General features: G+C 38.7%; 1 protein-coding gene across 4 annotated transcripts in view; it reads left to right on the top strand.

Moving 5' to 3' along the window:
* Positions 1-16,486, top strand: part of SUSD1 (sushi domain containing 1) — a 50,760-nt gene that overhangs the window by 29,792 nt on the left and 4,482 nt on the right. For all 4 annotated transcript variants that reach the window (XM_069000786.1, XM_069000784.1, XM_069000782.1 and 1 more), the window contains 3 exons: positions 9,576-9,669; positions 10,757-11,012; positions 14,513-14,552. In XM_069000786.1, coding sequence (XP_068856887.1) covers positions 9,576-9,669; positions 10,757-11,012; positions 14,513-14,552 — 390 coding nt within the window. The remainder of the gene's footprint in view (positions 1-9,575; positions 9,670-10,756; positions 11,013-14,512; positions 14,553-16,486) is intronic.

The raw sequence follows: 16,486 nt of genomic DNA, 5'->3' as shown, positions 1-16,486 counted from the left end.
CTTAATTTCACTGCCTGTTTTTACATATGAATTTAAGATGGTTTAACTTTGAAACCATTTTTTTTCAAGTGTTTGAAAAACAGAATACTAAATAGAGAGCTAGAACTGTTTTACTTTCGTGACCAATGTTCTAAATAAAAGTAAATTCTTCAGTTCAGCCACATTAAAATTCTATTGATACTTGAATTTGTTTGTGAGCTTTGCTTTGAGTAGATTCTTTATGAAAACTGTGGTGTTTGGGGAGTTCATGAATGCCTGTGTGTTTATAGAGTCTGATTAGCTTTTTTTTGTTGTTGTTGTTGTTTAGGGCAGACCACTGTGACTTAAGACACAGTAAGACAGAAATTTTTCTGGACACTAAAAATAGATCTTTTGTGTCTCAGGTACTGATTACATCTCCTTGTAAAATAACTCATACTAGAGTCAATTACGGTTTCTCATTGCTTTTCTTCCTCTTGATTTTCTGCTTAGAATCAAGCTGTATTTTGAGTTTGCTCAAGGCATACTATTCACGCATGCTGCAATTTCTTACGTATTTGTACATGTATGTGAGAAATGAGACAACTCTTATTAAAAAAAAATAAAAATTTTATTGAAAACAGGAAAAAATTGAAAAATTACAAAAATTAGAAAAATATAAAAATTTGGGATCCTATGGCTCGGGAGGCAGTATGCCCCAGGAGCGCAGGGATTTGAGATCTTCAGGCTGAAACAGCACTGGACCTCTGGTGGAAAAACTTGTAGTGCTGGGCTGACTTTTAGCTAATCCAAAAGTCAAGGAAAAATTATTAAAGGCTCCTTAATAGGAGTAAGGCTTTAACACCCAGCACCCACTACAGCTGATCTGCTGGACTCTGACCCTGCTCTGAGGCCTGACTCGTTGTTTTATAGTGCCTTTGCTCCGCCCCAGCCCGCCCACAGCCCGCCCACAGCTTGCCCCTTTGGTCCAAAGTGATTGGTACTTTCCCTTTGACAGATTATCTCTGTTCACCAATAGCTCGTCGTTGTTAGGGGGGTGGTATCAGTTGAAGTAAGGGTGGTAACATGCCCTCATTAAGATTCAAGTTGCCATGGAGCTTGCCTGCAGAATAAGGCTATGGGGCTAAAAATAGCTGCTGGCTGTTAGAAACTGGGGTTTTGGAGTTGGTCCCTGGACTAAAGTGCAAAATAAAACCCTTAAAAAAATATTAAAATACATCTAATACATCTTAAAACACTTGAAAAAGTAGACAGTGAACATAGGAAAAACCCTCCCACAGTGCACAGGTGGTTTAAAGTTGAAAAAGGGATTCTTAACTGGGGAATTTTAACTGGGGAATTTTTAACTGGGAATGGTGCAAATAAACTACTTTGAACAATTGAAAACACTGATAATGGAACTTGATTTTTGTACCTGGGCTGATGGGTTAATTTTAACATTCAATTTAAAATACTTAACTCAAAATTAACTAATTAAAGCACTTAATATGCAAAGACCAAGCACAATTAGGGATTTCATGTATGACATGTACTTTTTACAAACGTGGGTTTGGGTAGGCTTGACCTTGAGTCTGTGTACCTCAGGTAACTGTAGTACTTCCTATGTTTCCCAGCTGCTACTCTTTTTGGTTTAGCCCAGGACTTACTTGCAGGCCACATACTCATGTGTGTTTCATCTCTATCTTCATATGAGCATGTGAGTCAGAAAGTAGACACACAAGCAGAGAGTCTAGAAAGAGAATTAAGAGAATGTATTCCATCACAGATTAAGTATAACCTTCTAGAGCCCTGCTCCTTTGTCTTGGTGTGTGGAAAATGTACTATATTACAGATCAGGTTGAGATGTCTAATTTGTTCATCTGCCCATGGATGCACACACACACATAAAAAGTAGACTATTGTTCTTAATTGATGTAGGATGGAAAAGACTTACACTTATTCTTTCATAAAGGGGGTTCTTTAAGGTCTGGAAAAGGAGGCAAAACCCAAAATCTGCTTTCCAGTGAGGAAGTGAAAGACTGTTGGAGGTGTGGTGATCTGACAGCTCTTACTCTGACAGCACATCATGTACCTCCAGAGAAACCATCCAGTAAACTGTGCAGCATCAGAGCACAAGAATTGCAAAGAAGGGAGTTTCTGATTTATGTGATGGGGAAAGAGGAGTGATGAAAACATGAGCATGATTACTTTTGTTTTAATATAGGGGGAAATTAGCTGCCAGTCATGTAAACAATTTCATACATATGCATGCACTTTGTATTTTTGTGCAGAGATTGTTTAAATGCGTGATACTTAAATTCATATGAACACCACTTCTCTCTCATTTTTCTGAACTCCTCCACAGTAAGAATTTTTCGTAACTATCTGTGATCTCATGAACATGCAGATAATTTCTCTTATTCTGTTTACAAAGTAATTGATATGGGTGACTTAGTCTATGCTTTATAGACAGTGTTTTGCAAGCGGAATAAAACTCTGATTTCCATACTCTTTGCTTAAGGTGGATTGCTCACAGAAGAGAAAGAAGCAAAGGAAAACATGTTGTCCTCTCTCAGGCCCTTTAGCTGAAAACACCAACAGCACCTCGCTGAGTTTTTTCTGTCCAAACTTTCCTCGCCTTCCATGGCACTCTGAAGCGCTTTCATCTTGGTCCATGCCAGTCGCCTCTGCCACACGTCCCATTTAGGCAGCTCCAAGTTGTGCAAAGGACCCCTACACTCAGCCAAAGTCCAGGTGGAAAACAGAGCTGCAGAGTGCTGAGCACAGGCAGGGGATGTAGGAAGTGGCTGGCATTGCAAGCCTGGGTGCTTGCCCTGAGAGTACAGCACATTGGCGCCCTCTGCTTACCCAGACAGGGTCCTAATTGTGCTTTGGAAGTGGAGTGGGAGCAGTGATGGCTGTTTGCAGGGTCCCAGACCAGACCTCTTTCACTGAGGATAGGGGGCTGCCATACCAGGTCCACTCTTGTGGAGGGACCAGGCATGCCACTACCCCAAACAGCCTGAGCCAACAGCACCAAGCTCCCATTCTGCTGCCAGACCCTGAACTCCTCCCCGTGGCTCTGCAGACAGCAGAAGTGAGCACGCAACACAACTCAATTTGTTCCCAGGGATCGCAAGGGAAAGGTGCCGCAGGAAGAACCGGAGCAGGTGACAAACCATAGAAATGTTCTGGTAGGGATGAGGCAGGAGCCAGGCATCACCCTGGCTCACCTACACACAAGGCAGCAGAGTCAGACGACTATAAGGCAAACCTAGAAACGATCCCTACAAGAAGCAGCAAGATGTAGGCAAGTTTCTTTTTAAAGGTGGGGTTTCTGGCCCAGAGGTGCTCTGCAGCTGCAATCAGGGCCCCTTCAGGCCCTGCTCTGATACAGGAAACACCTGATGGGCCACGAGCTGGCTCCCTGTCTGTTGTGTGGCTGTGGATTACACTCACTTGCAGGGTGAGGGCAGGGTGGCAGGTCCCTTGTTGGCATGGAGAAGACTGAGAGGTCCCAGCCAAGGTCCCCTAAACTACGTCTCCCTGCTTTCATCTTTCCTTCCTTGCCTAGGACTATTTTACTTCAGAGACATCCTGGCCCTGGGCAGTGTTCCCTGTGAGAGAAAGGCCCATTTGTGCAGCAGAGCTCAGTCTCTGCCAGCCCAGGAGCCCACAGCAGGCCCGGCACAGGCTGCAGGCAGAGCTGTGCCTGGCTGGGGACACGGCACGGGGCCCTGGTTCCATCTGTGCTGTCTGCCTGGCTGAATTCATACCTCTCTGATGATGAACAGGATGGTGTGACATTCAGCCACAGATCAGGAGAACAAAGGCTGCAGTCAGCAAAGGGAATCACATGAGTGGGAGTTCCAGAAATGACCAGTCTTTACAGAAGATTTAAATGATTTTTTCCTGTAGATGTGGTCTTCATTTATTTATTCACCTTCCTTCCCTTTCTTTAGATAATATTCCTCTCCAACTGAAAAATCTGCTCTTACTCTGTACTAGAACAATTAGGTTTAAATATCTAAAGTTACTCTTCAAACAGTAATACAAATGTTAAACAACCTTTTCTATTGTATTAAATTCCTACCTTATTCTAGTTTTACTTTAACAGCAATGGTTTTGACTTCCTTGTTTTAAAAGTCAGTAAAAACCTTCTGGGCATAAAGCCCTCAAATAACCATGAAAGAAATCCCTTGTTTGCAAGAAATTAAGATCATGCAAATGGTCTTATTTCACCAAAGAGTTGTTTTAGTTAAAACCTCACCTTAAGAGGAGTCTTTGATTTGACTCCTTTAAACTGTTAAGTTTGGTGAAGAGTTGCCATGTGATTTTGGACTTTGTTGTTCAATTCCATTATTATTTTTAAAACTTTGCCATTGCCCTTACAGCGTAACACCAAGCAAGCTTTAGCTCCAGCATTGAGGCGTATGATGATTCTCAGTGTTGCTGCAGCAGAAGGCACTTCCTGGCATATACTTTCTTCCCTGCAGTTTTCCGTCAGGTTCAGAGAGAAAATCAGTAGATAGATTCTTATTGTAGAAAATCAGCCTTTATATGAAATGTTCAAGTGTTACTAAGACGGCACTGCTATGACAAGGAAGTTCTCAGAGTGGGACTATGTAGTGGTTTGGTCCAAAATACTCATTACTATTTATCCTCTGTGAGATAAGAGTTAGGAGAAACACAAAGCAAGCACCAAACTTGAAAAGACTATAAAGAAATTTATTAACAGACTTAAATGAGGGAAAAAAGGGAAAAAATCATACTACAGCTTCAGAACACTTCTCCTCCCCCCACCTTCCTCCCTTCTCCCACTGACAATGTAAAAAGACAACCCTTAAGGTGTTCAGTCTGTTTACCACTTCTGTAATAGCCTTGTTCAGTTCATTTAGGAAGAGGAGTCTCTCTCATCCGTGCTATGAAAATTATCACAACGAGACAGCTGCCTGGGTTGGTTCTCTGCTCGCATGTGAGTCCCTTCCCACGACTGGCAGCTTTTCCCACAACTGCTTTTGAGGGTCTAATCTTGAGCTACTGGGGTGCAATTTTAAGGTTGAGCCGTTCAGAAACAGAAGTTCTCTTCACCCATCTCTGGGAGCATTTCATCTCCAAGAGCAGATGCCCTTCTCCTTGCCTGGGAGCAAAGGGTCTTCTTCATCTTCATCTTCATCTTCATCTTCATCTTCATCTTCATCATCTTCATCTTCATCTTCAGGACTATCTCTGGGAGCATCTCTAGGAACTGAGATTTTCTCCTTTTCCATGTGGAGCAAAAGTCCTCATCACTTCCATCTTTCCCTGTTCAAACTTCTCATGGAATTACAGCTGCTTCAATCTCAGCGCAGGTGCTTTTGCTCACAAGTACAAGTTGAACGCTCCACCCGCCCATGCCTTCATGAAATTACAACGGGTACTCTGATATATCATAGCTTTTCAACAGAAGTTCAGCTTTAAGCATCTCCTCTTTCTTCTCCCTCAGGTTTTCAGCTCTTTGCAGCACTAAAAGGGTTAATTTCACCTAGGCCTTGCAGCTGGAATGTGGCTTATCACTGTTGGTCACATGATCTCTGCCGGACAGCAGTGGGCAGCTTCAGCTGAATCTTGGCCGCACTGGAGAGAGGGAGCCGAGCCGCTCCGGCTGCTCACAGCAGAGCTGTGGGGAGAGGGGGGTTCCGCAGGTGGAACAGGGCCCATCAGCTCCAGGATGGCCGTGGCCCAGCCTGGCCTGGCCCGAGCATGGCCTGGGCCGGGCCCGCTGGCCCCCACACGGGGCCTGCAGCCACCTGTGCCAGCGCCGGAAACGAGAGAGAGCTTGGGGGGAGGGGCGTTGTCTATTCTTAACTGTGGATCACAGGGGTGGTCACAACTTTTAAGTGGCTTAAAGAATTGTCCATATTCAAACTGGCCAGCTGATAGGTTCTGTTAGGTCACAGAGGAAGCTGTAAGCCCCCCTTAGCAAGAACATCACTTCTGGGACTATGGTTGCTAACCCATGACAGACTATCTCTGGATATACTTTCTTTTCTTGCTACGCTCTTCTCTGTTTTCCTGGTGTTGCTACAGATATGCTAGTCTGTTCTGCTGGTGAAGAGTTAAAAAAAATAATTCTTTAAGAAGGCAAGGTGCTAACAGCACCTGAACAGACTGGCGGATCTTGATTTCTTCACACAACTCACCTAGTGCAAGTCCTCACTTCTGTGTAGTATTCCCCTTTTCCCTCCAGCTGTTCTGTGTGGTGTTGTCAGTATTTTTAACATGTGGATTTTTAAATCTGGTAATAATTATGACTTCCCAGCAGACTTATTTTTTTTAAATTATATTTTTAAATGTTTAATTTCTGGCAAGAAAAAATTAAACTATTCCTTTCAATATTATTATTATTATTATTATTATTATTATTATTATTATTCCTTCACATTGCTACAAGCTGGTTTTTTATTAAAACAGGTAGATTGTCTTCTATGTGCTTGATGTTTTTAATAACTATTATTTTTTACCAGAAACTAAACACAGCAAAAGCCTTCTACTTTTAACAGCACTATGTGTTTTTTCAGATTTTTCTCTCTTTTACCCAGTTACTAGGGCTGTCAGTTCTGGATGGCTACTTATTTTCATGATGTGTATTTTCCTGTCAAATTATAAATACAGAAAGATTAATTGTTTTGACCTTAGTCAGCATCTTTTTGGCATCTTAGTCCACATCTGTTTCCTCTTGTGATGTTTATCTGGAAAAACAATGCAAAACTGTTGCATGCAATGCACATTCTGGCTGGCATGAGAGAAGAACTTCCCAAGTTTTTCTCAGAAATTGAAAAATTCTTAAGAGAAATTAATAATAGTGTGTTTTGGTGATATGGAATGTAAAAGCAAAGGAAGACAGAAGAAGTATACCACATAAATCCACCCTTCAGATATATTTTCCTGTTACTCTGTCTATTGACAATGTCGGTGCTGAGGAAAAACTGAAATTAACAGATAATTTCTGGGTCTTAAATTATGTTTGCTTGAGTTTGCAATTTGCAAAGGGCATAAAGATTAGCTGTCAAATATTATTCATTCATTTATTTTGTCCAAATAGAAATTCTGCCTGTACCTTTTACAGTATCTGCAGTTGCAGATGAATTGAAAAGACCCAAAGCAAAGACCATTTCCCGTTCTTGCAGGCAGCCATGCAGCATGTTTCACTAACTCAGAAAACTCTTGCAAAGGGTTTTCTGCCCGGCCCCTACTAGAGGGAAGCAAGACATTGTCGAACTATGGCTTTCATAGAATCATAGAATATGCTGATCTGGGACCCATGTGGATCATCAAAGTCCAGCTCCTGGCCCTGCACAGGATGTCCACAAGAGTCACACCATGTGCCTGAGAGTATTGTCCAAATCCGTCTTGATCTCTGTCAGACTGCTGCTGTGACCACTTCCCTGGGGAGCCTGTTCCAGTGCCCAACCACCCTCTGGGTGAAGAACCTTTCTTCTAATACCCAACCTAAACCTGCCCTGACACAACTTCAGGCCATTCCCTCTGGTCCTGTTGTTGGTCATCAGAGAGAAGAGATCAGTGCCTGCCCCTCTGTTTGCCCTGGGGAGGAAGCTGTATACCACTACATAAATCTTACTCTCGTTTCAGTTCTAAACATTTGTAGCTGGTTTCTTCACTGATAGTTCACCCATAGCCTAGTTTTGAAGATAACCTGGTAAAGGGAACTACCAAAGCTATTTATTTGGGTAGGTAGGCTTTCAGGAAGTTCTCTTGAGGATAGTTTTTGTCAGGGTGTAGGGGTTTTTCTTGCTAGGGATGCTTGTATGGCCTGATAGCTTTATTTTGGGCATACTGTGCTTAAGTTTTATCCCTTCACAAGTTTCATCTCTGTTTAAAGCAGAGATCATGTAAGCTTTCAGATTTCCTCTTCATAGGCTACAAACCTGAGATTTTGTTTGCCTCATACAAGAGGGTTTCTTCTTTATCCATCTTTTCCTTATATCCTGTGAACTGGTTTCACATAACTCTGTCACACTGATGATTTGAACTTCAGGTGCTGGGAAATGGTCACTCATGGGCCTTGTGTACCTTTGTTGGTACTATTCCAGCATTACATAAGGCTGTTTCTTATGCCTTTTAGAGCAGTGTTTTGGATTTTTTTTTCTGTTGTCATTTTGGTGCCTAACCCTCATTCTGAGATGTACTAGCATGCTATTCCTACTACTCAAAGGAAATGAGAATATTTAGCATAAATTCTTATTAGTAGCCCAAGTGTATCCCCTTGTACTTTATACTGGTGAATTTAATCCCAGTTCGGCAAAGCAAAAGCTGTAAAGGTGATTCCATTCTCCTTGTGTAATGTCTCTTTATTTCTAACATTGAGCAGCAAAATTCATCTGTACATACTGGGATGTTGCACCATGATTGTTAACAAAATGCTGGTAGTATTAACCTCTAATAACCTTCCTGCCCCCCAGTACTTCTGCTTCCAACTTGACATATATTTCTAGCTCCCTTTTTAGTGGTTACTTATCCTCCTGACAGTTTTTCTAATAAGCTTCATTTTCTCCTGCAAAACCAATGATTTTCTATACTTCAAAAGATACATGCAGCTATTTGTATTCCAGCTCTTTGCAGAATCCAGGCATCTCAGCAATATTTTGCCTGATGTAACTTAACTTTGGGAAATCTGCATTGATTTTCTTTTGTTTCTTTTCATGACATTGATTATTCTTTCTAGTTCTGCAACCTTGGTTTTCTGTACATGAGCACTGCTTTTGTTACTCTTCAGTCAGATATCAATCACATCAGCAGCCTGATACACGGGTGTTCAAAAAGCCTAGCTGCACCTGTATTTACCTGTGCAAGTTCTTTCAGACTTCTGGGGTAGATGGTGTCCATGCTTCACACTGTGCCCCCTTGGTTGTGCACACTGAAGCTATTTTCATTTTTGCTTCCAGGCTGGTAGTGGTAATTTCCGTATCACTGTGCAGCTGTCATCACTGCCATTGAAATTAGAGGAAGAAGTATTTTTTCAGCATTGGCCTTGATACAAATTCCCACTAGAACAGATTAAAGGTCTGTATACATATTGAAATCCAATTTAAGAGCCTGGATGTTGCTACCCGACTATGAGCATATCTATGAGCAGTATCTAAGGAAGTGAAAGCACTTCTTGTAAGTGCTTTTGGCACTACTAAATTACCCTTTACTCATACCATTGTATTTCTTGCAATGGGCTCTGTGCACAGTTCCATATTTTTCTTCTCCCTGACCATTTCAATCAGTCTAATAAAAAATACTGCTTCTTCCAACAAAGCTTTCATGTCTCATTTCTCTGTAATCAACAACCATTTTTGGGCATCTCTCCTTTTCCCAGCTAGCAAACGTACTTCAGTACAGGGATTTCACTTGGGGCTGCCAGACCACCATGCTTGTATTTGCTCTGTGATTTCTTTGGCCAATTTATGTTGCCGGCAGGCATTAGCTGTTTGGGGTTCAAGACTCAATTAAGGATGTTTCAGCAGAAAAAGTAGCTAGCAACTGAAAAAGGAGCTGAAAAGTAGCTAGGAACTGATGCCTGAAATATTTCCGAAACCTTTCTGAACCACTGGTGTTTGTTTACTTTTTAGATCCCCCTTTCCCAGAAGTAGAATTTGTTGCAGTTAAAGGTTCTGCACCTTTGCTCAGACTCCGGAAAGCAGAAGATCAAAATGGACCGATCAGGTTTGTCTCTGTGCTCTTCACCCTTTCAATGAACGTTGTGCAGATTCATGTTACATACAGATTAGAACTGTTTTGGGTGGCTAGATTATTTTTTTTTTGGCAATGGGAGAAAACTTAAGCTATATCTCCCAGTTTCTCCCCCCTTAGCAGGGTAATATTTAGCTTCAGGTTTTCCCTGTTTTCTGGAACAAAATCCTAGTTTGGATAATTGTGAGTTTTCATCACTAGCTTTGAGGTTTGGTTTTGTTTTTCTTTTCCACAGTTAGGTTACAGTAGATCTTTATTGATGGATCCAAACACACCTCTACTCATGTGATTTTTCTTTTCCAACAAACTCAGGCAGCCAGTACATTTTCCCCCCCAGAGCCAGAGGAAATAGTGAATAATGTCCTCATTTATGCATATTCTGAAGTAGATTTTTCATACTTAGTGTATTACTACCTAAATGTATTTCTAGAGTAAAAGGATTTACCCCTTACTAAGGGCTGTTGGTGACAGAAGGAAAAGGTAACTTAATATTACACTGAAGTAGAAAATATTTGAAAGCTAGTAACATCTCATGGAATCGCTGGTGTAACAACCCTAGTAGTCTTCCTATGATTGAATACCATAGACTAAACATTGTTTTGGGAGGTATGAAGACAGATTTGATTTATTTTTTTAGAAATGGTCCCTGTCCTTTCCTCCTTTCAATAGAAAAATCTTGTTTCTGTGAACTTACAAGTCATTTTTAGAGAAAATGGTATATTATTTCATAAGTGAACTTCAGAGGAGAAGGAGGAGGAGGAGAGAGTCTGAAGTATCTCAGTTTTATGTTCTTCTGAACATAAATAAACATGTAACAATAACGTGCATGTGATAAGACAATTCAGCTCTAAGCTGTGCATGCAGTGCTTTTGGTTAAAAATTAAGTGGAATACACACACAGAGAAATATTTTAGTGTAAGAAGTGTTTGTATTGGGCATTGATAATAAAAAGCAGTTAAGAGGCGACAAATAGAAAAAACCAATATTTGTTAATGAATATCTGATGCTTAGTTTTTTGAAATGAGGGCTAATATTTGCTTTTTTTTTTGTTTCCCTCTAGTCTTTATCAAGTGATTGTGCTTCCTCTGGATTTGCAAAGCACATTTATTTGTGACTCCTTTGCTGCTACAACTTTCTTTAGTAACACCACTGACATTAAAGGATATGTGGCAGCTGAATTTCGAGCGAAGGATGTTGCTGATAATATGTCAATTGCTCTTGGAGACAGACATTACTATGGGAAGTTTTATAATGCTCCTTTAAAGTTGGGAGAAGAGTATTGTGTTTTTTTGAGAATAATAAGTGAGTGGAATAAGGTAATGAATGTTTTCAAACCTTTTCTTTACACCTCTTGAATGAAATGTTGCTGGGGGAAAAGAAAATGTTAGCTGTGTGTTAGATTTTTTATGACACTCCAAGGATCTCCTAGTTGACAGAATTAGATTAAATCAGAAGCATTTCAAATATCTCTTGTAATTCCTTAATGGTAGTTATGTCATTGTAATGTTGAAGTAACTCTGGATGCCGAAAGGCAAACAATGGAAATAATTAAAAATTAATGGCCATCACTGCCCTCAGTAATTGAGGGTGTCTCCATTGGGGCAGAATTTACTGAAAGAAATTTGCAATAGAATTTGAAAATTACTCCTTAGTGATGACAAATTCACCCATTTTAATTTTTAGTTAAATGTTTCATAACAAAATATTCCAGTACTCCAAATGACATGGAAAAATTTATTTTATCACATATTGTTACCTTCCAAAAGGCAGTAAGTGTCAACTCCAGCTTCATTGAGAAAACCTCATGAAAGAAAATGTATATTATTAACATGACTTTTTTATCATTTTAAAGTAAATATGTATTTTTATTAGAAACAAGAAGTTTCCAAAACTTACATCTCATCTAGCTTTCCAGTTGTATCTGTCTCAGGAGTAAGCAGTTTTGAAATTTTTTATAGTATGAGTCTCAGCAATAGAAACTTTTTCTCATATGGGACAAGTGATAACTCTTTATGTGCAATACAGTTCCTGAATGTCAAATACAAAAACTGAGCTAAGCAACCTTTAATAAAGAAAGAAACAGTGCCTCACCTTGCCATCTGAAAAAAGTTAAAAATAGAGTTTTTAGGGCTTTGTGTATACAGCATAAAGCAATGAAGCATGCAAAAACTGATCCTTTACTCACTTGTAAATAGTTCTCCACAATTTTGGAACCCCACACACAAATCTCAGTAAGTTAAAACAGCTTCTGTTAAGAAATGTAACTGCCTCAGTCCAAAGTGATTGAAATAAATGTGCATATAGTAAGATGATTCTGGTATCTGCTAATCTGTGCAGTATGTATTTTGTGTAGCATCTATTTAACAATAGTCTGAGAGGTTTTTATAGCACAGATGAAGTGGTTTCTGATCCTAATACAAGCCTGTTGTTTATCATAAATTTTTAATTAATTGTGCGAGGAGAAAAGTAGGGAAACGACGATAGAAGGCATTTCGTTTCATAAATAATGTTAAGTTAGCCTAAAATGTCCTGGAATTTGGACAATGAACTGTATTTTATAGAAAATTTTACTCTGTGGAGCAGGATTATTGATCAGTCAAGTGTATACAAGTTTGACCTCTTTAAGGTCTACTAAATACCTCTTTGAGCTTAGTTTATTTATCCTTGGGTTTTATGCATTGGTTTCCCTAGCTCTTTACCCTCAGTATTTTCTAATACTGGGGTATTTCAATGGCTTTTACTTTTGCAGAGGTTTCTGCTGCCCAGAACAAAGTAGATTCTTATACATCTTTGCCAGCAGTTTATTAAGCTGCTTCTAACTTACATTATTCTTTCTGTTTCTTATGGATTATTTCCTGATCTTTCATTGCTAACATTTGCAGACGTATTTTCTGGGCCACTGATTTAGTGGATTAATACTACAGTTATTGGTAGAGGTCCCTCTTCCTTCCCACCATTTAAAATGCATCAGCTCCTTAGTGTACACTTTCATGTATTACTTTTGTTGGTTGATTAAATACACAAAGTTGTGTGCAACAGTTATGAATCATTATTAGGGTTGCAGATACCAAACCACTTTGGTCCACAGCTCTGCTTCTTTGAAATGGAACTTGGACTACTGGTTCAAAAGTATTGGTTTATCTTCAATTGTCAAATTCTCTTCAAATGACCTTTTATTTTGTGCAATTTTTGGTGTTAGAAAGCTAAAAAGAAATCCGAATTATGAATTCAGGGTTGTTGGGTTTTGAGACTTTCTAAAAATTTGATTGCTTACATAATTGAATTTGGATTCATGAGCTCAGTCTTCTTTTTAAACAAATTGCTTGGCCCTCAATTATTAATACCTGTGAAACCAGCATTTCTGAAGTGTCTTTTACTTGTTAACACATTTCCATTTGAATACAGAAAAATTAGAAATAGATGTAATAGGCTCATAACTAATGTTCTCATTATTCAGTTTTATATGCTGGCATCCTTAAGGGTCCCTTCTGTCTCCAGACCTCTTTCATACTGAAAATGGTACAATTTGTATAATCATGCTGCAAAATCATGGCTTGGTTGTGATTTTTATTACCATTATTAATTAATAGCCTTGACATAATTATCATGTTCATTTTTCCATTGTTCAGATTTGGAGGTCTTGAAAAGGATGTCTGCTGTGAGGATTTTACTTCCTGTTTATTTTTTTTCCCCCTGAAATTCTTGGGACCTCTGTAGCTACCCTGATAGGCAGGAGATGTCTGATTTTCTGCACACTAGAGTGTGTCATGAAGGTAGCTATTTCAAAATGATGGCACTCACACCAGTACCCTCAGAATCTGGCATTTGATTGAATTTCTAAACCCACCCCTTTTTCTTTATCTTTCCTCTGCTGAGAAGATTTTCTTTGTCAGTCTTTTGTCTTTTTAATTGACCATAAAATTCCTTATAAATCATGTGTTTAAGAATCACTGAGATTCCACAATTCATGCAGACACACAGAAGTTAGATTAAGCACACAAATGTGCCTCCATCCTTTTATGTAAATACTTCAAAATGTAGCCTTCTTTTGCAAATATACTGTTATTCAGAGCAACATAATACACACTTTGCTACAATATGAAAAATACATGTATCATGTATGTATTTTGTGAAAGTCTGTGAAAGCCATTTAGCAGGAAGCACTACAAAAATACACTTCATAGTAATTACACAATAGACAATAGAACCTAGAATAGAAATTTTTGTGTATTTATGACTATGAAGAGCTGAGGGAATGTGCTCTACAGATACCAAAGCTTACCTTAAAAAAATCAAGTTTGCTTAACAAGTCTGCAAAAGCAGACCCCTGATAAATATTTTTTAACTGTAAGTATTCTATAGAACTTATTAAAAGTTACCAAGCAAGTAATAATAACTGGAGAGAATGCTACATCTAGTATTCGTTAAATGTGCCATCAGATACTATATTTTAACATACATGTTCTGTATGGGGAAGAGTTAACACAGCATATTCAGCCTTATCTTAGCATTTCATAGATTCTGAATCCTTATCAAAGCAACTTTAAAGATCCTTCCATATTACTAACATGCCTAGGTTGTAGAAAGCAAGGAATAATAATGAACTAAAAAATAGAGCTATCTTGTCATCAAAGCTCTATATCTAATCTTATTTTTATAATTTGTAATCTTTTAAGACAAAATAGAGGCTGCTACCAAGGGAATAACAAACTCGATTCCAAATAGTAGGTTTTGTTGATGGCTGATCTTTCAGAGGGTGTTAGTAATAATAAATTTTTCTCATGAGAAGCAGTGATTTTTATGTTTTCATTTTTAGGTAAGAACACAGTCCTGTGCTGTTTGGGCACAAGTTAAAAGTAAGTCAATTTTTCCTTCAATAAAAATGTCTAAGTTGTCATGGCTTTGCTTGGCAGCATAAATTAATAATTGCTGTGGCTGTTTCATCTTTTGCCATTCTTCTTCTGTTGACTTCAAGGACTGAAAAGATTAGAGACAGAAAATTTTCCTTGCTTTTCGGTATTCTGTTCTAATAGATTCAGCCATCCATTGTAAAATGGATTCTCTTGTTTTCCCCTGGTTTTCAGTGTTGCTATTTCTGTGCATCTCATCCAAATCTTTACAGGAGTTTTTGTCCACAAAGGATTTGAAGCACGGAAGATGTGAAATTTCGGCAGCCTATTTTAAGATAGTTCTATATTGGCTTAAAGATTAAAAAAGTCAATCAAAGAATGACAAAAATAACTTAAAAACCCAAAAAAGAACAGCAATAACACAAAACCCGCCCAAAATTTTCTAGCCTTTAGAGACCACATTTTTTATTTTAGAATGTTCAGATGGTCCTTGGAGAATTACATCTTTTTATGATCTTAAAAAAAATAGAAGATACTGTGTAAATATGAAATATATGGCTAATTTGTATACTTGCAAGTACAGTTTCTTAAATCTATAGTGGCATAACTTTAAAAGCCAGTAAATTTCTCAGTGTGGTTGTTTTGATTTAGTTTTTGGCTTTAAAATATTTCCAATTAATGAGTTTAGCTCAGAGGAGTTTGGAGTCCACTAGAGATCATGTTTCCCTCCTTTCCACCATAACTGAAACTAGTCTTCACCCACCTCATGTCTCAGCAAAAAGCAAACATTTGCCTCTCCTGACAAAGAAAGCAGCACCACTGGAGTCTCCTATGAGCTCCAAATTCTGCTTTTGAGTTGAAAGTCTCACAGATTTGAGTTAGGAAAGGCAGTAACACTGGAAAGTGTGACAGTACTTTGGAATTACATTGTGGTGTACGGAGTGCTTGGGGTATGTCTTCTCCATATCTGATTATCACTATAAATGATCTTCTGGTGACAACTCTTGTGTTTATTTCTAAGTTTTCTTTAGTTACTCTTTCTTTAATTACTCTTATGACCTAGTTCATTTATGACCACACTTAGAATATAGTGTAGGCAGTTCTTCATTGTGGAGACTCTGCTAAGATCAAGGACTCCTTAGGTTTGAGGGTTCCATTGCTAGGACTGTATAGGCAATAGAATAACTGGAAAGACAGAAATCTGTCCTTTTCTGAATTTTTCATCTATCAACATGTAGTGCATCATCAGAGGCTGTATTACAACTAGGTGGGTTTTGGTTTTGGGTTTAAAAGAATGAGCATAGGACAGGTCAGGCCTTTGGCTTTTTGTTGTAAATACATTTGCCTTTATATTGAGTGGACTTATAGCCAAAGTGTCCTTTGCCCTAATGTACTGCTGCAGCTGGAGAGGCTGAGAGTATTTTTGGCTTGCTGAATCCTTTGAGAAATATTTCTTTATTCAACTTGTGTGGAACGCAAATCTGTAAATTAAATCTAAACCAAATGGCCCTGTTTCAGACGCCATCTAGCTAGACCTTGTGTGATAGATCATTGTCATAAAAAATGGTAGAAAACTGTATTAAAAGCACACTTTCTTCTGCAACAAATAAGTAAAATGAAGTTTTAGGGGTTTTAATGAAATACACTCTACTGTAATTCTGTAATTTTTGTGGAGGGATGACACCTCCTCTAGAGACGTGTAATTTGCTGATGGAAATTGTTGTTACAGTGTTATAAGGACAGGTATATATTTTTACCAAAAATGAGCATAATAGTATTTTTTTACTGATCTTTCTTCCTCAACTGGATGGTAACTAATAGATAGTCAACTCTGTTACTGTCACAAACTGAGCCATTAAGTCCAGCATCTGGGTTTTGTTACCATATTTCAGCTATGAGCGGACTTAGTTGTTCAGACTGAAGCTGCACTATTTGTTTGG

Source organism: Aphelocoma coerulescens (genome assembly GCF_041296385.1).
Source record: "Aphelocoma coerulescens isolate FSJ_1873_10779 chromosome Z unlocalized genomic scaffold, UR_Acoe_1.0 ChrZ, whole genome shotgun sequence".
In the NCBI taxonomy this organism is placed as follows: Eukaryota; Metazoa; Chordata; class Aves; order Passeriformes; family Corvidae; genus Aphelocoma; species Aphelocoma coerulescens.
This window is presented reverse-complemented; position numbering and strand designations above follow the sequence as displayed.